This window comes from Ochotona curzoniae, unplaced genomic scaffold, assembly GCF_017591425.1.
Source record: "Ochotona curzoniae isolate NIBS_2020 unplaced genomic scaffold, NIBS_Ocur_1.0 contig_2210, whole genome shotgun sequence".
In the NCBI taxonomy this organism is placed as follows: Eukaryota; Metazoa; Chordata; class Mammalia; order Lagomorpha; family Ochotonidae; genus Ochotona; species Ochotona curzoniae.
In genome coordinates, this window is record NW_024465369.1 from 46901637 (window position 1) to 46926959 (window position 25323).

The 25323-nt window shown below is 39.7% G+C and overlaps 1 protein-coding gene across 1 annotated transcript; it reads left to right on the forward strand.

Annotated features, from left to right (window-relative positions):
- Positions 1-1285: 1285 nt before the first annotated feature.
- Positions 1286-23850, forward strand: WDR75 (WD repeat domain 75). The gene is made up of 21 exons (XM_040971843.1): positions 1286-1460; positions 3462-3591; positions 4327-4392; positions 5225-5315; positions 7751-7875; positions 8951-9021; positions 10978-11097; positions 11593-11681; positions 13246-13404; positions 13902-13961; positions 14052-14167; positions 15531-15706; positions 17357-17514; positions 17916-18096; positions 18807-18901; positions 19477-19572; positions 20039-20208; positions 20730-20789; positions 22077-22223; positions 22561-22652; positions 22954-23850. The coding sequence occupies exons 1-21, from the start codon at positions 1375-1377 to the stop codon at positions 23156-23158; spliced, it is 2493 nt and encodes an 830-aa protein (XP_040827777.1). The 5' UTR covers positions 1286-1374; the 3' UTR covers positions 23159-23850.
- Positions 23851-25323: the final 1473 nt, after the last annotated feature.

Below are 25323 nucleotides of genomic sequence, written 5' to 3' on the forward strand. Positions count from 1 at the left end.
CCAGCTAGCTTGATCGGCATCAGGTCTACAACAGAAGTGATTTATTTTTTAGCCATTCTAAACAAAATGTTCCATATTTGACTGAAATTTGTATTCTGTCCCTTGGCTCAGGTAATAACAGTAGGCAAACGTCAGCTTTTAAAGTATCCAAGGCAGGTTAATTACATAGACATCCAGAAATGGAAGGGAATACGGCAAGTTTGTAGACACAAAAGTAATACTTTATCCATCTTCCACTATTCCACAGCATCTCACAATCATCAAAGGTAGCTCTTTGCAGTGTGTAATAAACAAAAATAATCAGTGAGTCCCCATCGAGTTCCAACTCCAAAAATAACTCTGTTTCTCAGACCAGTATCCCTCGGCAAAAAGTAAATTTATCCTTGCTTTTTGCAATGGTGGTGTCTTAAGGTATGCTTCGACCCTTGCGAATACAATATTTTCCCACGATGAAGAAACTTTGTGATACTCAGAAATCCTGTGGTAAATTTAACCACAGGGGACAAGGTTCCCCTGTTAAAAATAACCCAACGGTGGTTATTCATCCTCAGGACCAGCACGGAGGTAAATAATAACAGATTGAACGGCTGGGTAGAGACGCACCCCTCAACATAGCATGGACCAGGACGTGGAGTTAGAGGAGTAAAGTAGGCATTCAGAGCTTCCAAACCAAAGGCTTTAGGACAAGGTAACACGCCCCAAACAAGGCTTAGTAAATCAGAGAGCGGCTGTCTGGGACTGGGCGGGAGTAGGAAACACCGGAGCCTCCCGACACGGGTACTCAGTTCACCGGGACCTCGGAGAAACCGGCTCTCCAAGCAAAAGCAAAGGCGCTCGGGGCTGTAGGGTTTCCGTAGCAGCGCGTGCGACTTCCCCAGAAACAGGTCACAGACACGCCTGCACAAGAAATGCTACCTTGCCACCCTAGGATTCAACCGCGCCACCTAGTTATCAGACGCGCGAGCTGCTTACGTCATTTAGCCGAGCCCGATTTCATTATTAGGCGAAGAGCTCCGTGGGGCGGCTGGAGATCACGTGATATATTTTGAGGCCGTTTTCGCTTCTGGCGGAAGCAGCTTTACATGTTGACTGACAAGGTCAAAGAGAAATCTCTCCAACAAACTGTGTAGAGGTTTCTAACATAAATTCGTTGTTTCTGTTTTGACTTTGCTCTTCTTTCTAAAATGTGTTTCATTTGGCTCTTTGACAATGCCCAAACAAAAGATGGCCGCACAGGCGCTGAGTTCTACCATAGAGTCTCAGGCCTAGAGGAAACCTTGATGGGCTCAGTGCGCTGGGAACACGCCCAGTTACCCGGCTCAGTTCAGGAAGTCTGGGGCTTCCCGGGCCAGGGAGTCTAGCGTCTGCTCGAAGATGGTGGCGGAGGAGAGTCCCCGCGTGGTTCGCTGTGGCGGCAGCGCCTTGAACTTCAGGAGAGCCGTGTTCTCTGCGGATTCTAAGTATGCGGACCCCCAGCGTGGTTGGCCGGGTCCAGGGCGGGGAGGGACTGTGAGGCGCGTGGCGAGGTGCCTGCGGGCCGATCTGGGCAGTGGAGTTGCGCGGGCGAGCACCGGGCACGCCGGGCACGCCGGGGACAGGCAGCCGGCAGAGCACCAAGAATCCCCTTGTATCTGTAGTATTGCGGGCTGCGGTGCGCCTCCCCATTGCAGAACTCTTTACTTGCCTGTAGATTGAGGGGCGCGGGGGCGGGTCCACGTGTCTAGTAGCAGCTCCGAACGCTGGGACGCAGGGAAATGGGCAGGGACGGGTGAGTACCCCCACTGCGTTTGAGTAACAGCCGGTGTGTTGCCACCCTTTCGTATAGAGATCAGGTTTGGGAAAGAGTAAGCAATTAACAATTATACTTTCTCCATAGACAAAAAAAAAAAAAGGCCACCCTTTTTGGAGTTGAGCATGAAATTTGTTGAATTGTGAACGAGCTGAAACCATGTTGAGATCTGATTGCTTAAGTCGGCCTCAGTTGCTCTATCTGTGAAATGGGAATAATATTTAATACTCTGATTAGACCGCATCACCAGTACCTGGCATTTAACGATTTAGTGTAGCTCCTTTGTCATCAATGTTGCTTTATTGTCTATTGTCTACATCATGTGAAAGAAACATTGTAGAAGGAAAAAAAGATGCCCGGACCACTTAGGGATAGAGTGGCATTCCTATTGCTCTTAGGACAAAATTTCTGTTCGGCCTACTAGTGTGTTGTTGCAAGTGGGGCAGTGGTGGGTAACCTGGAAGTCCTTGGTCTTCCGGTGGGAGACATTGCTGCTTCCCAGCCAGGACTGTTGGCCTCTCCCATCCCGCAGCCCCCGACAGCTGCTACTCGGTCCTGTCCTCTATGGTGTTAGAATGCTGGGGAATAGAAAACTGAAGCGATGGATCAGTCTTGACTTTCACATTTCCAGCCTGCCCAGCTTTTGCATTCCGAAATGACTGATGCTAACATCCCTGGCTCTAAATAATTTTCCACTTGCAGATCATTCTGTATGCTGGAGCATTTCTTCTATACATTTACTACCTAACACTTATCCCTAGTCTTGGTCAGAACGCTCTGATGTTTTTGCTGCTGTTGCCTAATTCACAACAGGTTTTGTCTCTGGCTGTCAGTGCCTGCCTTGCTCTGGCTCAACTCTCCTTTTTCATATTGTGTTTATGTATTGTTCACACTTTATTTGTAAGGTTGGTACACTCTATTTTTCATGTGCATAAGGGTTAATTATTACCCTGCTTTTATTTTTGATATTTCTCTTTTCTTCCCAGCCATTAAGTTATACTTCCTTAAGAATCTAGTTTAAATCCTGGGTCCTGCTTGAAGCCACCCATAATTTCTCCTCTATGATGTTAACAGAATGAGTCCTAAGTGGCAGGCTTTGTGGCTGTATTGCGCTCTTTGCCATTCATAAGCTCTAGGTACTGTTGCCATTTATTAAGTGTTTGCTACACGTCTGTAGCACTGTTTCATTTAAATTCTTTAATAATTATTTACATTTTACAGTGAAAAATGGTGGAGTTTACAAATATTAAGCAACTTCCCTGATGTCATTCATACAGAAAATGATAAGGCTGACAATTGAAGTTATCTGCACTTGACTTTGTAAAAATGTATGGTGGATCTAGCATTGTAGCATAACCTGCCACTTGTCATGCTGGTGTCCCGTTATCAGAGGGCCAGTTCATATCCTAAGTGTACTGCTTGCACTTCAGCTTTCTCCTGAGAAGAGAGTGGAAGATGGCCCAAGTGTTTGTGTCCTTGCCACCCATGTGGGAGCTGGATGGAAGTGCAGCAGCCAGAACATGAACCTCTGCCCTTATGGGATGCAGTATCACAGGTGGCGGCTTTACCCGCTACAACACAACACTGGCCCCGTGTTACTGTTTTTATCCTGTGTAATGACAAGCTTATGCTGCTTAAGGAGCACATAATCACTGCTTTTCTTTTTAACCAGGTATATCTCGTGTGTGTCTGGAGACTTCATTAAAGTTTACAGCACGGCCACAGAAGAGTGTGTCCACATTTTGCATGGACATAAAAATCTGGTGACTGGAATCCAGCTCAACCCCAACAACCATCTACAGGTGAAAACCAGCTGATACTTGAATGTGTTCATACTGTGTCGACAGAAAACATTAAACTGAACTTGCCTGAAAAAACTATCTCACAGAAATAATCTATTGGTGCTACTAAAATCTGGTCCCTGACCAGTAATAATTCCTGTTACATTTTACAGGAGCACTGATGGATTTGAAGTGTTGCAGTGTTTTGTTTTGTTTTGTTTTGTTTTAAGATTTATTTATTTAATGGAAAGGTGGAGTTGGGTGAAAGAAAGGAAAGATGGAAGGAGATCTCCCATCTTCATCTGAGCCTCACATGGGTAACTTGCTTCCCAGGCATTTTAGCAGGAAGCTGAATCAGTACCTCTGGGGGATACCAGCATCACAGCAGGGCTCAGCACACTGTGCCACAAACATCAGGACGTTCTCCAATCACGGGAGACACGTTCCTTCAGTGCCTGCGTAATGTGGAGGTGGCTTGACTTAACAAAAAGGGGAGCACTCTTAGTCCTTATCATAATTCAATACCATTTACCCCTTAGGGTAGAAAGTTGGCTTTTTCCGCCTCCATTTTGGTTAAAACTTAAGGTTGAGTCCTCCTCAGAGGGCTATGAGATTGTTCTACAAAAGCAGTGTAAGTAAATGACTCCACTTCTTTAAGACTAACAGTGAATACATGAACAGAAAATTAGCTGTTGATTTGATGTGTTATTGCATTTCATTTTAAAATCTGCTTTGTACTGTTTTTACCCTATTTAGCTCTATTCTTGTTCCTTTGATGGCACGATTAAGCTATGGGACTACACAGATGGAATTTTAATAAAGGTATGTGGGTTGATCTTGTGTTTTCCTTAGGTGAAAAGGATTAGTAGCATAATATATAATGCGCATGTTTTTTCCTCTGAAAGACCTACTTATGAAATGTATACCCTCATTTTACAAACAGGAAAGGGTGCTTCAGCTATATAAAAAATTTTGAACTTCTAATAAGATTTTACTAGAAGATATTTATAAAAGATATCCCCTAATATATGAAAATATTCCCAAAGCCAGTAGGAAAAAAGCCACCAACCTAGTGAGTGACAGAGAGGAAACGGATAGAGTAGAACTATATGAATGCACAGTGAAAGAAATGCGAGTAGCATGTAAACATAAAGAGATGCTTAACCTTATTAATGAAAAATGTCAGTTAAAACAAATGACCTGGCATTCTCTACTGTTCGTTTAGCCAGATTCACAGATGAAAAAAATAATAATAACCTCTACTGATAGAATTCAGAGAAATAATTTTTGCTATACTACCAATGAGAGTAAACCTGAAATAGTTTTGCCAAAGCAGTATCAACATGGAGTCACTTTTAAGTGATACACATATATAGTCTCTGTAACACAGTTTCTGGGGAGGAAAAAATATGCTCATGTTAGTTAAAATTCTGTAGAATGCTATACAACCAGTAAAAAGAATGAGGTAAATCTGCATGTCCCAAACTTTGAGAGTTAGTAGTAAGTGTATTGATCATCCTTCAGGTGCTCTTCTTTTTTGGGAATACAGCAGTAAGCAAAAAAGGGAAAAAGAAAAATCCCCACTCTTTTGGACCTTAAAATTCCTCTTGGGAGGAAACAGACATTAAACGGCATGTTCCTTTTTCCCCTTCAGACTTTCGTGGTGGGACAGAAACTCCATGCTCTCTTCCTTGTTGCTTCTGCTCCAGATTCTGTCTTTGTTACAATCACCAAAGAAGAACCAGGTATCCGCAAAGTAACAATTTGTAAATTGGCATTGAATGAGTTAGCATTTTCTGTTTTCTCTCTTTTTAAGATTTATTTTGTATTTATTTGAAAAGTAGATTTTTATAGCTGGGGAGGGAAAGACAAGCATAGAAGCCTTCCATCCCCCTGGTTCACTCCCCACATGGTCACAATGGCCAGAGCTGAGCCAACCAAGAGCCAGGATCTTCCCTCAGGTCCCCAACTTGGGTACAGGGGCCCAAGAACTTGTGTGATCCTCTGGTACTTTCCCAGGCCACAAGCAGGGAATTAAATCGAAAGTGGAGCAGTTGGGGCAAAACCAGTCCCTGTGTGGTATGATAGCTCCGTTGGTAAAGGATTAGCAGGCTGTGCTCAAGCTTTTTCGTTTTCATTTCGATCTGAAGTTAATGGTGTTTTGAGTTTGAATTGCATTTGTTCTTTGTTCATTCATTTGGGGAATCTTTGCATTAGTTCTAAAATACACAGTGATGATGCTTTTTTATTTTTGAAAATTTATTTGAAAGGCAGACAGGCAGATTTCATCTATTGGTCACTCCCCAAACACCTCTGATAGGCAGGGCTGTGCCCCCCCAAACCAGAAACCTAGGACTCAATTCAGGACTTCCATGTGTGTTGAGATCCCAGCACTTGAGCTGTCACCTGCACCCTGCTCAGGAGCAGATCAGTAATGAAGCTGGAACTGCGAGTGGAGCCACAACTGGAATGCAGGCAAACATCTTGACTGCTGCACCCAGTGCCTGCCAAGGTAGAGAGAAACCTTTTCCTTCTGGTGGCTCACTTCCCAACCTAGGCCATGCTGAAGCCCAGGGCACCAAACAGTCCAGGTCTTGCGCATGCGTGGCAGAGACCCAACTACTTGAGCTCACTTTGTTCCTCCCTGGTTTATATTAGCAGAAAGCGGGAATTGGAAGTGGAGTTAGAGCTTAAACTAGGTCCTGTAATATGGGGTTCAGGCACTTCGACCAACAACTTAAGCACTATTCCAAAGAACTACCCTTGATTATTTTATATATGACTGTAATAGTATACTACAGAGCTCAAATTTTAAAACTGTTTGCAAAGGTAGGCCAGAATTTGTTTTCCTAGTAAAGGTCAGTCCTCAGCATCACTATCATTTTACCCCCATTGAATACCCATTAGTGGATCTTGAATCAGTGTACAAAGTATTATAGATAATAGATTGGGCTTGGCACCATGGCCCAGTGGCGAGATCCTTGCCTTGCAGGATCCCAGAAGTGCTTTGGTTTGTGACTCAGGCTGTTCCGCTCCCCATTCAGCTCCTTGCTTTTATCCTGGGAAAGCAGTATAGGACAGCCCAAAGCCTTGGGACCCTGCACCCTCATAGCAAATCCAGAAAAATGTCCTGGCTTCTGGCTTTGGATTGGCTCATCTCTGGCCATTTTGGCCAGTTGGGATGTAAAGCAGCAGATGGAAGATCTTTCTCTTGTCTCTCCTTTTCTTTGTAAATCTGCCTTCCAATCAACATAAATAAATCTTTAAAAAAATTTTTTTTTAAAATAAAGAAAATAGATTAATGTTAAAAACCTAAAATGTGGCTAAGTTATCATTAATCGTATTTTCACTTGTTAGTTTGTCATCTGCCAGAGCATTTAGGGATTCCTAGTGTGAGATTACGAATAATTATCCTTCATTACAGAATTTAATCCTATTCCAAAGAGATTTTCTGATCTTAGTGTTCATGATGCCCCTGCACCCTGTCCGAACAAGAAAGCTTTAACATGGCCACCGTGCAATGTGCTAACCAGGCTCCATGTTTTGGCATTTGAAGAGTAAATGAGGAAATGAAAGATCCCTCTCTGTGTTTTCCAAGTGAAAATGAACATAGGGGCCAGTGTGGTGTTGTAGCATGCTAATTCTCCACCTGTAGTGCCAGTATCCTATATGGGTGCTTCTTTGAGTCTTGGGTGCTGCATTTCTGATGCAGCTCCCTCTGATGGCCTGGAAAAGCAGTGGAGGATGGCCTAACACCGTGGACCCCTGTACCCTCCTGGGAGACCTGGAAGAGACTTCCTAGGAGAATGAATCTTGTATTACCTTGTAAACTGTGGGAAAGCTTTTGCTTTTTTTCTAAATACATGAAATCCTTGGGGAGAAATGTCTTTAAAGATATATGAAGAGAAGCACCTGTCCATGTTACAGAAAAGTGATTTATTCTAAAACCGTTGTGGCCAGCCCATAGTTGTTCTGGAAGCTGTCTCAGGTGGCCTGCTGTTTTTGGCTGTTCCAATCACTTGTATTCATATTTTGTCTCTATTTTAAAGCTTACCTAAGAACTTGGATTTGTAGAATATACCCATCAGACACGTTGTTTTCTGTTTTTGCCTGTGTAAGACATGTGGACAAATACATTTCTTTGAAGAGGCTTTACATTAATGTAGCTTCCTATGGCTAGATGTCTTTCAGCTGGTTTCGGTGAAGTTGCCAAAATCATCAAGCCAAGAAATACAGGCTACGGAGATTTCCTTTGTTTTGGATTATATAAATCAGTCACCCAAGTGTGTTGCTTTTGGAAATGAGGTAGGTTTGGTTTTCTTACTTTTGCTTTGTACCTAGAATTTCTTTTCTCTGGTCATTTTATGGTGTCATGGCTTTATTTTGCCTTACATAACTATATGTTTGTTAGATATCTATATGTTTGTTAGTAACTAAGTGATCTCTGTCATTGCTTTAGCATAAGTTTATCATATAGATTTTGTAGGACCATTCTTAGATTGTATACTCTGCTCTGTTGTCCTTGTAATTTTTTTAATTACCCTGGTGTTTGGGCATTTGTGCCATATCTTTTGGCTTATCCCATACAAAGACTAGTATCACATGGTTTCATTTTAAACCCACATCTTTCAAAAACAGCCCTTTGCTATCCGTAATTATACTACTTCATGAATCTTAGGATGTTACACAAAATCACAGCAAGGAAATAAAATATATAATCTTATCAGGAATTAACTTGTGGGTTCCCTCTGTAGACATTTTCTTTAGCATGTATGAAATAGCTTTTTCCACATAGTTAGGATCGAAAGTCTTGTTCCTTTTTACTGAACATTTCAGCATGAATGAATAGGAAAATGCTTTTGAGGGTGGTAACTGTAATGTTCCTGTCATGTCTTACTTAGCTGTCCCCTATTAGTAAATTACTTTATTGTTTAAACATTGTGTGCCATCTGACACCCCTGGGTATCACTTCACTGGCATGTTTTTTCACCCATACATTTTGTAGCATTTCTTTGGCTCTCTTCTGAAAGGGATTAATTTGTAGAGAAAACTTGTTCCTATCATAATCCTTCAATATCATTAGTCGTCACTTCCACACAGAACCACAGATTGTGATTCACATCCATTGGAGCACTCAATGTTGGCAGGATATGGGCTAAAGTTGTATAAGTGTCTTTACCTAGCAATTCCAACTCCATGGGAAAGAAATGAGAATAAGATGACAAAATGTGCCCCAATTGCAATTTTCAATTCTTGCTTTTAAGATAAGATTGTCTTCCCAATCACATTTACTGCTGGTGTCAGCTATTGTGTTGACAGTATGTCTTCCTTAGCAGTGCTGATTATTCTAGTAAATGTTTCCATCTCTTTGAAATAACAGGGAGAGTATGTGGCTGCAGTACGGGACTTTTACTTGTCTGTTTATTTTCTCAAAAGAAAAACAACATCAAGGTAAGGTTTCCTTTATTTCCCTTTATTTTATTTAGGCTGGAATTTTTTTTTAACTTTTTTTTATATTTTCATTTTGAATTTTTGAATTATGTGATACAATTTTGTATAGACTGGGATTCCCTCCCACCCTGAGCTCCTTGCTCCTGACGGACTTTTCCCCATTTTGCTACGATGGTATAGACATTCGTAAGGAATCATAATTCCATCAGTCTCTTATTTAAGTGTACCCCAACATTGCTAGTACAGACAATGTCAGACAGTCCAGCATCCCTTTGTCTACACATTTCCAACAGCTTGATTAGGAATCCATCTTTCGTCTGCAAGCAGGGATACATGTTGCATTATATCCCCACATCTGGGTATGGTAAACACCAGTACTGCATCACTATACATTTCCATAAACGAAAAGCCATGAAACAAGGTCAACAACTGGTATGAGTTAGAACAACATAGGCTAGAATTTCATTTCATCCCTCTCTCTCTGCTCCAAAGGTGTTTCTACATTCGTCTTACCAGGGTTTGTGAGGCCACTGGTTTGTGAGGCTTTTTTTGGCCATGGCAGTTAGTGTTGGAGAGAATGGTAGTCACAAATCCTAGGAAGGTTTTCCCGCCTACAAACTTGGTATTATATTTGGAAGCAATTTAAAAGTCTTCACCAGGTGATCATCATTGCCATTTTACCACAATAGGAAGTAGCCTAAGCTCTGGGACACATGGATTAGTCAGATTTGTCCATTTGAACCCTGACACACCCCAAATTAATATATAGAGTTAAAATGCAGATGTGTGGGCTGGCATAGCATCACTCAACAGGCTAATCTACCTGCACATCAATATCCCATAGGGACATAGGTTCTAGTGCTAGCTGCTCCATTTCAGATCAAGCTTCCTGCTTATGGACTGGAAAAGCAGCATTAGAATACTGAAGTCCTTGGATCCCTGTACCCAACATGGAAGCCCAGAAGAAGCTCCTGGCTTCTGAATTCAGATAAGCTGAGCTCCAGCTGTTGCAGCCATTTCGAGAGTGAACCAGTGGATGGAAGAGTCTCTCTTTCTTTCTCTCTCTCTCTCTCTCTTTGTCACTGTAAGTCTGCCTTCCAAATAAAAAAATAAATCTTAAAAATGCAGATGTAGATTCAGTAGTTTTGCAAAGATGAAAAAGAAAACATTCAGAGCCTAGTGCTCAACAGTGAGTTACCATTCTTCACATGATGCTATTCCTGCTCCCTTTGATTCTCCCAAGATTAACATTTATTCTCCTTTTACTCTTGTTTTTTAAAAAGTATTTAGTTATACTTTATTTGAAAGGCAAAGAAACATAAACACAAACCACCAAAGATCTCACATGCATTAGTTCATTCCCCAGAAACCCACATTGGCCAGGTTTGGAGCGCAGAGGTCAGTTTGGCCTCTCATCCGGGTAGCAGAGACCAAGTTCTTGAGCCATCAACCCACTGCATCCTGGAATACAAGTGAGCAAGAAGCTGGAACCTGGCCTGGAGCCTAGACTCAGGCCCTGCCTCGCCAACATATGATGCAGATGTATTCAGTAGCATCTTAACTCTGCAAGGAACACCCACCCCTCACATTTGTTTTCGCTGCATTTTTTAGTATGGATCCTGACTTCTTCAGAGCTAAAAATTAGTAGATTCTTAGGTAAAGAATAGGAAATAGGATATTAGAACAAGTGGATTTTTCCCTTTAAACACCTGTAGTGGTTTCCTTAGATAAAATTGGTGTGATAGAATATTAGGTTTGTAAAGCTATATTCTCTAGTAATGCTTGTTTGCAAAGTGGATGCTTGATTCTTGGATCGAAGTGTCTAAAAATAAAAATCACATAAATACATTTATATTCACTGAGTTGTGCAACTTTCCAATTTGGGTTGTCTCCTTTACCCAAAAACATCATCACTCAGTAAGAGACTTCAGTAATGAACAAGCATTTTTCTTCTAGGTTTACATTATCCTCATCTAAGAATAAGAAGAACGCTAAGAACAATTTCACATGTGTAGCATGTCACCCAAAGGAAGATTGCATAGCGTCCGGGCACCTGGATGGCAAAATCCGTCTTTGGTCAGTAATCTTTAACTCACAAGGAACATAATGGACGTTGATGTGTCTGTTAATATTACTCCTACAGGAGCAGCTATCTCTAGATCTATGAGGAAAGTGCTGAAAGCCACTAGCATAACAGACTAACTGCTGCCATCCTTCTGTTCTTTCGTTATTGTGCTGTTCATTTAATATTTAGTATTTTAGCAGCTCTGCTCTTGGGCTTATAAGAAGATTAAGAAAAACCCCACGCTCATGTTTTTGAATGGAACTTCTTTGTCAACTTTTAACCTAGAAAATAAGAGTAACAATAGTAGATTTTAATGGATACCCTAACTGTCGTATTGTGGTGACTGATTAGAAATGAACAGTGCTGATTTTTCTCATTAAGACTAGTTAAGCCTGATGTTAAGATTGTTTAATGTTTGGCATATAATCATTCATTATATTTGCTGCATCACCATTTTTCTAACGTACATTTGTGATTCAGATAATAATTTTGTTTTCCTCTGATAGGAGGAATTTTGATGATGAAAAGAAATATACTTACACATGCTTACATTGGCATCATGACATTGTTATGGACTTGGCTTTTTCAGTGACAGGTAAGTAGAATATTAATCATTGGATTAAAATTTTAAGTATGTAAATCAGGTGTTTTAGCTCACCATATTTATATTTTGAGAAGCTTAGAATTACATGGGCCAGATGAATTTTAAGCATGTCTTTATCATCCCAGAGGTCACATGGCTAGTAAGTGAGATTTGGAGCTCATGGTTTTCACTTTGGATTGCCTCGTTCATTATTTTAAATTAAGTAAGGTGCTGCTTTGTTCCATTTTGTATAATACAGCTATAAGAAGTAAAGAAAACAGCTCTAAAGTGAATAAGGTAGTCATCAATAGAAATTCAAAGTACATTTTGTTGGTAGTCACTTTTAGCACCTCAAATGCTGCTGTAAGTTGTGTTGGTATGTGTCAGTCACTGAAACAATGCTAGATGCTAGGGAAGACTGTGCCTGAAAAGTTCTGGGGTCACTTGGTTTCATTCCCTGGAACTCCAGGAGATAGAAGGCATCAGCTTACCTAAGCCTTCAGTTTGGGGAACAGTAACTAGTGTATTGGGGTGGGACACAGTCTGACACAGAGTCATACAACAGGAGTACAGATGAGAATATGTAGGGATTGAGATTAGAAAGGGAATAAGTAACTTTTGACTCTGCAGATAAAAATCTAGCTATCTTCTCCATCTACCTTGCTTAGCGCCCCCAAAGTGCCAAGTGTCTATGTGCTGTGCTTCTGTGCACATGAATATGTGTGTTCCAGATTTATTCTCTTCTATCCTAATCTTGGTTCTTCTGCCTTTCCCCATCAAGGTCTTCTTAACTGTGGTCCCTCCGCAAACTAGGGCAAAGACTGGGATTTGTCATTGCTGACTTCCGTTTTGGGGTCCTTATCCTTCTTGTACACCTTCTGTCATCGTAGGCAGTACCTAAAGTTTTCTTAATGGCCTTACCCTTAGTGCTTGAGATGTTCAGATTCAACATTTTCACATTAAAGTTCTCTAGGTAGCCTTGATAAAGCTTTTAAAATTTTTTAAATGTTGTTTTTTGAGTTGCTGAAATTTTTGACCAGCAATGGGTATAGAGTTCTATCATTTACTTGATCTGCTCCTATTCAAATAAATGATTTTTCTCATTATTCTGTAAATTGTTTTGATTGCACTAATTTGTTTCTGAGGTATCAAAATAATCTCTTAACAAGCTTTGCATTGACATGTACTCTTTTAATGTATTAAGGGATTCAGGCTGCTGACATTTTGTTTGGAGATTTTCATCCTGGTTTTATTGTAGTGTTGTTTGGTCCCATGAAATACACTGGAAAGTATTCTTTTTGGATTACATGGCTGAATATAAAGTGGTTTATTTCTTACTTAAGTGTTAGGAAAATATGTCTTTCAACCTATCTGGGGTTAGAATATGTTTGTTCTGGCCAAACTAGCATTTATAATCATTGGCAAAAACATGCTTAGTAACAAATAGATATTGTTGGAAGGAAACATTCTTGCACCAGTGATCATTAAACCATTTGTCTTATATTTAAAGTTATGATAATTCCTTGTTTGTGTGTTCCAAAAGAACTTAATTTTCTTTCTTTGGTTGTCTCTGAAGGCACCAGTCTGCTAAGTGGTGGTCGTGAATCTGTGCTGGTGGAATGGCGTGATACAATGGAGAAGAATAAAGAATTTCTGCCTCGTCTAGGAGCTACTATTGAGCACATCTCCGTCTCACCTGCAGGGGATTTCTTCTGTACATCTCACTCTGATAATAGTAAGTTTAAATTTTGTTTTTATTTTGAAGATAATTTTTTAAATAGCAGTCAGAAAGAGCAGAAAGTAGACCTGAAATTCATTAAGTCACAGATGATTTAGTGAGCAACTACTATTCATCCTGGGCTAGGCCTCATTGCAAATCCCAGAGCCCATTGCTTCTTCCCAGTTGATGAATATCACTGAGCAATCCACTCATGACTTGCTTCAAACCAAATATCTGTTGTATATTATTTCTGAATTAATACTTAAATGTTAAGTATTCCTGTACTTCACTGATAAAACTGATGTCCAGAACAGCCTCAACTCTTTACCTCCTGGGGTTTTTTTCAACTAAATCATTCTTGAATTTTTTTAGTAAAATCCCTAAGTTACTTGAACTTCCCTTGTTGTTTTAAAATCTGGTATATTTCGTAATAATACAAATTCAGGTGGCTTTTTTCATATTGAAGGTCTAAGCTATTTGTATTTTTAAAAATATTTATTTTTAACCCACAGAAATGACCATTATTCACCGAAACCTTGAGGCATCTGCAGTAATTCAAGGCCTAGTGAAAGGTATTGCCGAGCTCTTTGGATATGGATTCATGTACATTTTAAGAGGAATATTTCACAGGTTTTGACTATTATTTGTCACTGCTTTTGCAGATAGGAACATCTTTACCGGGTTGATGGTGGATCCAAGAACGAAAGCCTTGGTTTTGAATGGGAAACCTGGACACCTGCAGTTTTATTCTCTCCAGAGTGATAAGCAGTTATACAATGTAAGATTTTCATCCATTAACTAGTCCTAAAATGGATGGAAAACACTGGGATTGAATCATTTATTTGGTGACTTCCAAAACGAAGTCCCATGCTCTGTTTATTTGAACTTAGTAAGTCTTACCTGTTGCTGCTTAGTTTAGTTCTAACATAATTCTAATTAGGCCATAGTTACAGTTCACATACAAGCCAGTGGATGTTCCTGCTTGATGTCTTTTTCTGTTTCATTTTGTTTCAGAATATACTCAGCTACCCAACACATCTATGCCTTTGAGCCACAAGGATGCGGAAATAAGTGTATTTGAATTGTTACACAAATCTGTATCTTCTTGTTATAATCACTGTCACATTCACACATTGACAATAAAAAATTTGTAGCGTATAGTGAAATACTTATAATCCTGATAAATACAATCCTTGCTACTTTTTTCTTGTTCCCCATAGTACTTGTTAGATTTTTGTCATAGCAGCTAGAAACTTCATATTTTTCTCACTGTGGCCTTCAAAATCTTTCAAAAAAAGGAAGCTGATACAGTGTCTGGAAGAAGAGTTGAAGCTCAGAACACTTCACAATGACCACTAAATTTATTTAACAATTAGGAAAGGATATCAGTTTTGTTTTTTGGGTTTTTTTTTTTTAAGGATATCAAATTTTTTCATTGTTATTATTGGTGTAATTATTAATATTTGAAAGAGAAAGGGGAGAAACAGAAAAGGAAATCATTCATCTGCTGGTTCATTCCACACAAGCCTGCCATGGCCATGCTGTTACAGGCTGAAGCCATTAGCCAGGGACTCGGGAGCCTGAGGACTTGAGTCATCATCTGCCTCGCAGGCAGGCTAACTGCAGTAGCTTAGGTCAGAGGCTGAGGCAGCTCTTGATCTCAGGCACTCAAATGAATGTTACTGGGGGGCTTAACTTGCTGTGTGAAAGAACAACCTGATTAGAATACAGTTTGTCTTTTTTAGTTTGTTTCTGACTGAAAATAATAGGTTCAATTTCAACTCTCTGTATCTTTTGTTACAGAATTTAGCTTTTGTTATCTGAAGCTTTCTTACCTGTCTTCAGAAACGAAAGAAAAGTACTGTGCGAGGTTCTGCTGTATCATGTAGTAGGTCTTAGTCGACCTGTACTTGACAAAGTCAGGAAATGTTTGAAGTCATTGAGAAGTAGTCATCACCACATTGAACGCTCTATAATGTACTAGGTCCATAGCAGCAATTCACTGTTCCTGTTTAGCTAATAGACTTTTACTATAGATTCTAAAAGTTGTCTGTGGAATAGGTAATTACCAATTCAATCAATGATTGTTAACATTTAGATATTTGCATTAATAAGCACCTGTGATTTTTTTCATCTGTCAGTTAGATATTATACAGCAAGAATATATCAATGATTATGGTCTGATCCAAATTGAACTACGAAAAGCTGCATTTGGCTGCTTTGGTAACTGGCTTGCAACTGTGGAACAACGGCAAGAAAAGGAAACGGAACCCGAGTTACAGATGAAACTATGGACATATAATAAGAAAACACAAGGGTAATATAACCCGTTATCACTTCTTGATTTCCGAATATAAAATATTTGGCTTCCAGTTTTGTTCATTTGTCATACTTTGAGCTGTTTCATTTTAGTAAGTTTTAGAATTAGAGATAAGGGAGAGATGCTATTCTTGTAATAAAGCCATTAATTAAGCTTTCTGCTCTGAGAAGGCACTGATGTACTATAAGGCACGATGTGATGTCAACTGATATATGTATAGAAAAGTAACACCCACTATTATCTTTTTCTAATATTGTACTGTGTTTATTTATTTGTTTATTGGAAGGCAGATCAGGTTTATGGAGAGACCCTCCATTTGCTGGTTTACTCCCCAAATGGCCACTATGGCCAGAGCTGAGCCAGTCCAAAGCCAGGTGCTGTGTCTCAGTTCATAAATAGGAAGCTAGATGATAAGTAGAGCTGCTGGGACACAAGCCAGTACCCATATAGGATCCTAATGCTTGCGTGGCAAGGATTTAGCCATTGAGCCATTGCTGTGGGCAACAGAGACATTTTATTACCAAAAAATCCCAGATTAGAATCAAAATATTTCCTTGCTCTTTAAAGTGTAGTTGAAGATATAATATGATGTAATCTTTGTGTTTTGGGTTTTTTTTTAAAGATTTTTTTTTATTTTTATTGCAAAGTCAGATATACAGAGAGGAGGAGAGACAGAGAGGAAGATCTTCTGTCTGATGATTCACTCCCCAAGTGAGCACAACAGCTGGTGCTGCACTGATCTGAAGCCAGGATCCAGGAGCTTCTCCAGCTCTCCCACACAGGTGCAGAGTCCCAAGGCTTTGGGCCATCCTCGACTGCTTTCCCAGGCCACAAACAGGGAGCTGGATGGAAAGTGAGGCTGCCAGGATTAGAACCGGCGCCCATATGGGATCCCGGGGCATTCAAGGCAAGGACTTTAGCCACTAGGCCATGCCGCTGGGCCTGTAATCTTTGTATTTTGATTAGACAAGGGGCCTTCTGATTTCTTGACTGATAACTCTAGCAACCCTTTATCACTTCCCTGCCAAATGGCATGAACCAGGCTTAGTACTCACATACCTGTTGTGTTACCAGTTCTCAGAGGAATACTGTAAAGAAGCCTGTTTTACATTTTACATTTGCGCAAAGGTCCCAAAAGGATTTGGCAGCTATCTCTTGTCATTCCTCTTACCATCCATGCATGTTAAAGACCACTGCACTCACCTCTTAACCTGGGAAACAGCTTTGAGAAGCAGTTGGGTGTCTGAGAACAGAAAGCAGTGATCAAGGTGGTTTGAATAGCTTTTCTCTGTTTCCTTGCACACACGGTGACTTTCATGGGCATTCCAGTCATTTGCAAAATCAGAGCGTGAATCATAATCGGTACAGTCTTCCTGCAGAGTGGCACAGTAGGCCTTCGGGTATTGCTGATTGATGACTTCTATACTCATTTTATGCCAGTTGGTGGACTACTTTACATAATGATCCCTAAGAAGTACATTGTATATGAAAACACTGCATCCTGTGATACTAGAGTACTTCATTGTCATTCTGGTTGATAACCTATCCGTTGTCCATTCTGATAGACACTGTTCTAGAATGCATGATATGTACAAGATATCAGATTCTTCTGATACAAAAATGAACTTGTGATTTCCTTCCCTCTAGGTTTGTCCTTAACACAAAGATCAGCATGCCACATGAAGACCAAATTACCGCTCTCTGTTTCTGCAATGCGGAGAGGTCTGACAGTCCCACCTTGGTTACTGCGAGTAAGGATGGTCACTTCAAAGTATGGATATTAACAGATGATTCAGATATATACAGTAAGTTAATTACCTCAAACTTGGATGTCATGGACATTTTCCAACTTGTTGAATTCTGTAGGATTTTGCTTAATTCTAATAGGTTTAAGAGACAACATTTTACACCTTTTTCCCTCAGCGTTTTTATTAACCTTCTGATGACTCTTGTTCTGATTATTGTAGCTTGTACAAGGTACAGCAAAGTGGACTTTGGCTCACCTTAAGTTCTTTCCCTGATCCAGTAGAGGGAGGCCAAGGTCTTCCAAAAGGGGTACAGATCAAATCTGTTCACACTTTATAGCATTTCAACTTGAAGTTATGTGAGCAGACTTTTTTGGTTTTTTGTTTGTGTGTATGTCTTTATTGTGTTATGTTATCCCCATTGATACCATTTCTAAGCATCATGGCTTATATTTCCACAGGAAAAGCTGTCGGCTGGACCTGCGACTTTGTGGGTAGCTATCACAAATATCAGGCAACTAACTGTTGTTTCTGTGAAGATGGCTCTTTACTAGCAGTTAGTTTTGAGGAAATAGTCACAATATGGGATTCAGAAACATGGGAACTGAAATGTACATTTTGCCAACGAGCTGGAAAAATAAGGTACGGAAATCCATTTGGAGAATATGTAGCACTTTTAAGTTTTACTTGCTTAAACTTTGGTGAGAATTTGGGCTTTTATCCAAAGATAGCCTATAGATAAATGAAACAAGAAGCTGAAAATTATGATAACATGAACTGTGCCAACATTTCTGTTGTTGGGATTAACATTTAAATAGCCTACAGGTTTTCCTTGGGTGTCTCAGGTAATAGCAGAGATTGTACGTCAGCCTCAGTGGTTATCTGCTGGGTATTCCCAGTAAACCTAAACTACATCCAAACCTGTGTCTGAGAAGGGCCAGGGATGGTACCAGTGTATCCTCATTTTACTTTAGATAACTGGGCATGAGCACAGAATGCAGATGGCCAATGAAATTAGTATAAATCTCTGAATTTCAGGTTTTCCTTTATAGCCAACGAGGATACATTTTATCAGTGACTTTGGTACATTGTAACATGTTTTCTCTATTGCATATTCATTGCTGCATATTAGGGAAAAATTGGCTCATGTCACAAAACTAGTCATCAAACCAGAATAGTCAAATAAACCTCTCCTTTTGTATATGTTTGCCCCCTTTTTTATTCAGAATGATTGTAAACAAAAATCATCCATTTAAATATAGCACTACCTACAGCCTCTGGAAGCCTGCAGCTTTGTAACTAGACATGCCAGTGGCTAGTTGCTAACTTCCTTGTGTTTTTTTTTTTCATAGGCACCTTTGCTTTGGGAAATTGACATGCTCTAAATACCTTGTCGGTACCACAGAAAATGGCATTCTTTGCTGTTGGAATCTGCTCAGTTGTGCATGTAAGACTTTTTACTCTGAAGAGTAACTTGAGAATGCATTTGGACAGCTGCCATCAAACTGTAGCACTCATTGATCCTGTGTCTGGAGATTATAGCTGTTCACGTGACACATTAGATCTCCAAAACCTGAAGAGTAGGCTTGTGACAGATTACTTGATGGCAAACTAATTGTAATTGGACCATCCTGGCTTTCTCCACTGAGTGTGCCCAGCTTTCAGCTGCCCTCCACCGTAATGTTTCCTTAGTGTGTGTCAACCTGACAGTGACCCTGACACCTTCATGTTGGTCTGCTCCAAGTATGAACCAGTGGTGTTTTGCTCATCAGAGTATATATTTGAAAGGCTTCGTAGTTGTTTAATACTGAATGGATTTGGTAACTTTGTTGGAAGTAACTCTTCAACAGTTTTGCTCACATTTCGCATCAGTAGTTCCTAGCTTCGATGTTACTTAATTCTGGCTATTTTTCGCGCTTTGGGGAGTAAACAAGCAGATGCAGATTGGGTTGAGTGGTGTGTGTAGGTTAAAATCTTTTTGAAAATCTTTTAGAAGTGATTCACCTTTGTCTTTTTCCCCAGTGGAGTGGAGTACAAAATTAAATGTTAGCATAATGGAAGCTGATCCTCAATCAGAGAATATCGCTGCAGTTTCTTGGTCTTCAGTGGGCTCAGATTGTAAGTAGAAGCCATACTTGACAGTCAAGATTTTCGTTTTGGTGTCCTTAATAAAACTGCAGCCACCCTTGCCTTGAAATCAAATGTGTTTTTGACAATTTTGTGTCTCAGACACTGCCTTTTCCTTCTTACTCCAACACCTTGTTATGTATATGGTCATACTTTTGTTTATCACTTGAGACAATTTAGCAGTAATATTTTGAAGCCTATCTTCTGCAGTAGGCTCTGGTCTCTGAAGCAGGATAACTTACTTTTCTCTTTTTTTATAATCATACCCCTCATTATTAATAGTCTTGCACATAGTAGGCAACCAATAGACACTTGTGGAGTCATAGCTTAAAATAGCCAGGAGCTGGGCCATTTGCTAAATGAATTAAGTTGTAGTATGCTTATTACCTACTAGCCAGAGTCTGGAACTAAGATTTCAGGCAACATGTTATGATCTGTCTGTTTTTTTCCCCTCCAGTGTTTGTATTTAAGCCTAGTGAGCCAAGGCCATTGTATGTTCAAAAGAATATCTCCACAGAGCAAGTGCAGTGGGGAGTGTTTGTTCCACGTGATGTCCCTGAATCATTCACGTCAGAAGCTTACCAGTGGCTCAACAGGTCCCAGTTTTACTTCCTGACACAATCACAGGTAACCACTCCCCTCAAAAGAGATAATCGCTTGGTTTATTTCTGGGCAATACTTTCATTAAAGGATTATTTCCCAAAAGAGATAGCATTTCCCCCAAAGAACCAGGTTCATGTATTCAGTACAGCAGAATTACTAGTGTGAGTTTGTTAAAGCTATTTTTCCTTTAAAGCTGTATTACCTGTGTTAACTCCATGGCAGCCAACATGCATAAGACAACTAAAATACTTTAACTAGTGTTTATTAGCAGGGTTATTTTAACTTTTATCACTTGATTTGCCATTCTAAAAAAAATAGTAGCTTGAATCTGATCTATCAGGCAAGTTTTATTTCATTGGCAGTTCTTAAATGTATCTCAGAACTCTGATCACGTTCATTGTATAAGTTAGTTTTGATTGTTTTTCAGTGGGCAGATACATATATCAACACAAAAACTCAAGTTCCCATTTTTTTAACATCTGCATCACCTTCTTTAGCTTTGCACTCTGCAGTTTTTTGCATCATTAATTGATCTGTCTTTTCAGAGTTTGTTGACATTTAGTACAAAGTCTCCTGAAGAGAAACTCACACCAACAAGCAAGCAGGTATGCCGCGCCGCTCCTTGGGTAGGCCTCGTTGTCTCCCTAAAAGGGCTTGTCTTATGGAGCTCAAGTTCGAGAAAGATGAAAATTTTAAAACATAGATTTATTAACTGGACTTACAGTCCGATTTCAAATTTTTTTAAATTACCAGCAATAGCATAAGCTTATTATCTCAAGAGTCAAATATGATTGGTGCTCTGTATCTCAGAGATTCACTCTACATCTCAACCAATCATGCATGGAAAATATGCTGGGGGCGGATGTCGGGATAGGGATTGCATCTGCACTGGACACAGAGGCTGCTTGTAAGTACTTCACAGCGATAGTGTAACAGCTACTCACGTGATATGTGTATTAAGAATTGTAAGTAAGCTAGAGGTCAGTTAAAGTATACAAGAGCACGTGCATAAGTTATATGCATACCGTCTCAGACTTAAGCATCTGTGTATTTTGGCGTCTACACAGAACACATTGGCCATTGGTTCTGGAGCCAGTTTTTTTTTTCCCCCGATTTTCTTATAGTTTTGATAATCATTACGTAGTTAAAAAGGTTCAAGGGCTACAGGAAAGTGGGTAAGATTGGTATTTCCACATTTTTTCCTTCATGTATCTGGAGTAAGGGGGGATGTTAAGGGAGAAACCCCACTCAGTCTCCCACTCCCATGCCCTAATGTGGGGCATGTTCCGAGGGATTATATTTTGGTCAAAATTATTTGGCTATGCTGTTTTGTTAGGAAAATCCTCAATGTCATTACATTTAGGTTTCCTCTCAATCTGATCAAAATGCCCAGATAAAATTTTCCAGAGTTCTCGTCTCAGGAATTTGGATCAGGCTGCCAGTGTGCTCTAAACCCCTGGATATGATGTGTAATTGACTCAGCCATGGAAAGAACATCCCCACCCCCGGTCTAAAACTCTAAAATTTTGATTCTGTTGTCCAAGAATGCACTGTGAGCGTCTGCCAGCACTGAGGAACAGATAAAGACCCAAGTGCTTTCTCAGTAGTCCTCCAGCCCATGTTTTTCTTAGCTCCTTGCAACTACGGCCATCTCTCCTTACACTAGAAGTTAATGCTCTATTGCAGGATACGCTTTGCTGGTGTTTGTGTAGGATTTGGTGAGGAAACTACTAAGTAAATCTATATTGTTTCTGTCACGATAGGGTCCACTGTTAGCGTCTCCAAAAGTGAAACACTAGGCCTTTACGTTTCTTCCATTCCAGGTATTTTGGATTTAATCAGAGGCAGGTCCTCTCCACTAAAGTGATTGCTTTTGTCTTAAATCTTTACAGCTGCTAGCAGAAGAAAGCCTTCCAACAACCCCATTTTATTTCATATTGGGAAAGCACAGGCAGCAACAGGATGAAAAATCTCATGAGGTTTCAGAGGATGAACTGGTACAACTACCTGTAACAGAAAACATACCTGCAGTTAATGAGGTAAGTGTCTAATAAAATAACTAATGTGAAGCAGATTGTAAGTTGGGGTTTTTATATACTCAACCTATAATTAACCATCCTTGAATATTTGTATGCTGTACACTATTTGATTTTGACATTAATTTGCTGTGATCTTGGGAAGCCTTTGGTAGTTTGCAAAAATGTGGAAAGATAGAAATACTTTTTGTTTGGCTTGGCTTTTTTTCTGCGGATGGGAAAAACCTTTAATATTTGATTCCTGTGGTTTACAGTAGTAGGTGGACAGGGGACGTTGAAGAACCAGAGTGTTCAGAGATAAACTTTGTAAATGAAACCCTGTGTTTCTTTTTCACTGCAGCTCCTTCACACTCCAGCCCACGTGCTGCCATCTGCTTCTTTCCTGTGCTCGTTGTTTGTCAATTCCTTGTTGCTGTCTAAGGAGACAAGAAGGTAAGGCAGATCTTCAAATGAGTTTATTCTGTTTAGGGCAACAAGATGGCTGGTGAGGCTCTGCCTCAGATCTTAAGTATAATGGAAAGATGGAGTGCTATTAGGTCAAGTGAAATACTCTGAAACCAGTCTCAGGAAAGAGATCCTGTGTATGTGTTTTAAGGATTTAGTGTAAAATTAATAACTTGGCAATCTTTAAGGGGCACACATTACAAGATTTGTAAGATTATATATGTGTGTGTTTTAGAAAGTCATTGTTTAGAAATACTTTTTAATAGTGCTTTGATTTATTCTGTCAAAGTGCTGAAGAAGTTCCAGATGATGTAGATATGGAAGAAGAGAAAGACAGTGACAACTCCGATGAAGAAAATACTTTTACAGAAAAGGTACAGGATATAAAACACATGGATGTGGGAGAAGACATTATCCATCAGTTGTCAAAATCTGAAGAAAAGGAACTGAGAAAACTCAGGAAAGTAGACTACAGCTGGATCTCTGCTCTTTAGGCCTTGGATGTAACAAAGAGTTCTAATACTTTGTGGATTTTTAAAAATATGTTGACACTTTAAAAAAAAAAAAAAAAGACTTTAACCTGGCTCAGCCCTGGCTGTTGTGACCTACCTCTTGGGGAGTGAGCCAACTGAACTGTCTCTGTCTCTCCTTGTGTGTCTCACTCTGCCTTTCAAATAAGTAAAAAAAAAAAAAAAAATTTTTTTTAATAAAGTCTAAATAAGAGCATATTTCCGTGAATGTACACAACATTGCTTCGACTGTGTGTTCTCATTCTGATTTAAAGCGGATAATTGAGTGATTAGGTCACAGGAGGTACATGTTCATGGATGAGATAAGTGCCTTTCTTTATTAAGGAGACCCTGGAAAATTGCCCTCCCCTTCGTCACTTGGGACACAGGAAAAGGAGAATCATCTGTGACCCAGAATGGACTCTACCAGAAGATGAGTCTGCTGGTGCCTCCTTGCTGGTTTTTCTGGCTTCCAGAGCTAGGGGCCAGCACTTTCCTGTATGTAAATTGCCTAGTGTATGATAATTTCTTACAAAAACCGAGACATAGTCTGTGTGACCCAAAATTCAAGTGATAGTGGAGGACATTATGTTAAATGAAATAAATAATGTACACATTGTTTATAAAGTATCACATGCTCTTAAACATATGTGGAATCAAAAAAAGTAGTTCCTGGCTTCTGGCTTCGGATCGGTGCAGCACCAGCCGTTGCAGCTCACTTGGGGAGTGAACCATCGGACAGAAGACCTTCCTCTCTGTCTCCTCTCTGTATACCTGACTTTTCAATAAAAATAAAATAAATCTTAAAAAAAAAACTGCTTAGGAGATTAGAGAATTTGGTTCACACACAAAAAAAAAATCACACAGAAGAGTTCCCCAGTTCGATCTTCAGGTCTCTCCCTCCATCCCTCAGCTTTCTGATGGCTTTTCTCTCAAGTAATTAATACTTGCACAAATCAGACAGCCACTGACAGCTCTACCCTTAGAGCATCCAAATGCTCTAAAAACAAATAAAAAGTGCTCCAGTACTTCCCATTGTTTTGTTGGGTTTTGATAATCCTGATTACTTAATGGTTGCCTTTAACAGAAGCATGGATATAAGTGCTCTGAAAACAAGTACTTCAAATGCAAACATTGATATGCTCCAGCTCACATAGGAATGTAAACTAAAATTTCTTGTTCCTTTGGAAATACCTATAGGCAGTTGTGAAATTCAAGTGCAGTGAGTCCTTTCATTTTGATAGTTTTCACCAGAAAGAACCTTGACCTCAGTCAAAAGACGGCTCTACCTTTTAGTGGTTTTCTGCTTATACTTTTTCCTTTAATCATGAGTCATGAGGCAATACAGTCTAAATCTAAATCAAGCCTATATCAAGGACTGAGCTTGAATCAGTAATTACATCACTGCCAACCAAGAAAAACTCTGAACCCACTGGATTCACTGCAGAATTCTACTAAAGATTTCAATAAGAATTTACCAAAATCTTCCACAAGCTATTCCAAACAAGAAGGGAGGAAATCCTTCCAAAGCTTTCTTTGAAACCAGAATCCTTCCTTTTGCCTTCATTAAATATAAACAGTCAGTAATGTCAATAATATATTTATTGCAATGCTGTTAATAATATCACTCTACTTCATAGTCTGCTAAGATTTCCTAAATCAGATCAGATTAAGAAATTGTATAAGAAATTCCAACAGTATAAACTCAAATAAGAAACATATCGCAAGAAACATATAAGAAAACATACTGTATGAAGATAATCTTAACCTTCCAGGTCTGAAGCTTTCCTACAGAATCCTGGAGCTCAGTCAGGCTGCACAGGCATGCAGGCTAGAGGGCACTGTAGCTCAATCCTAAAGTGTTGATTTCCTTGGCCAGAATTGGAAAGTACCTAACACAGTTTTGGAACCAATATAAGGCTGTGGATGAATAGTTTAAACTCTACTCCCTAAGTCATCTTTTGTGGTAGAAAAGCAAAAAGAATTTACTAAATCTTGATAATTGGGAAAACAGAGGGAGGGTGAAAGGAAGAGAAAAAGAGAAAGAGAGAGAGAGAAATCTTCTCTCTGCTTGTTTAGCTTTACACAGCTGCCAAAGGCCAGACTGAAGGCAGGAGCCACCTGGGTATGTGGACTGAGAAATTTTTAGT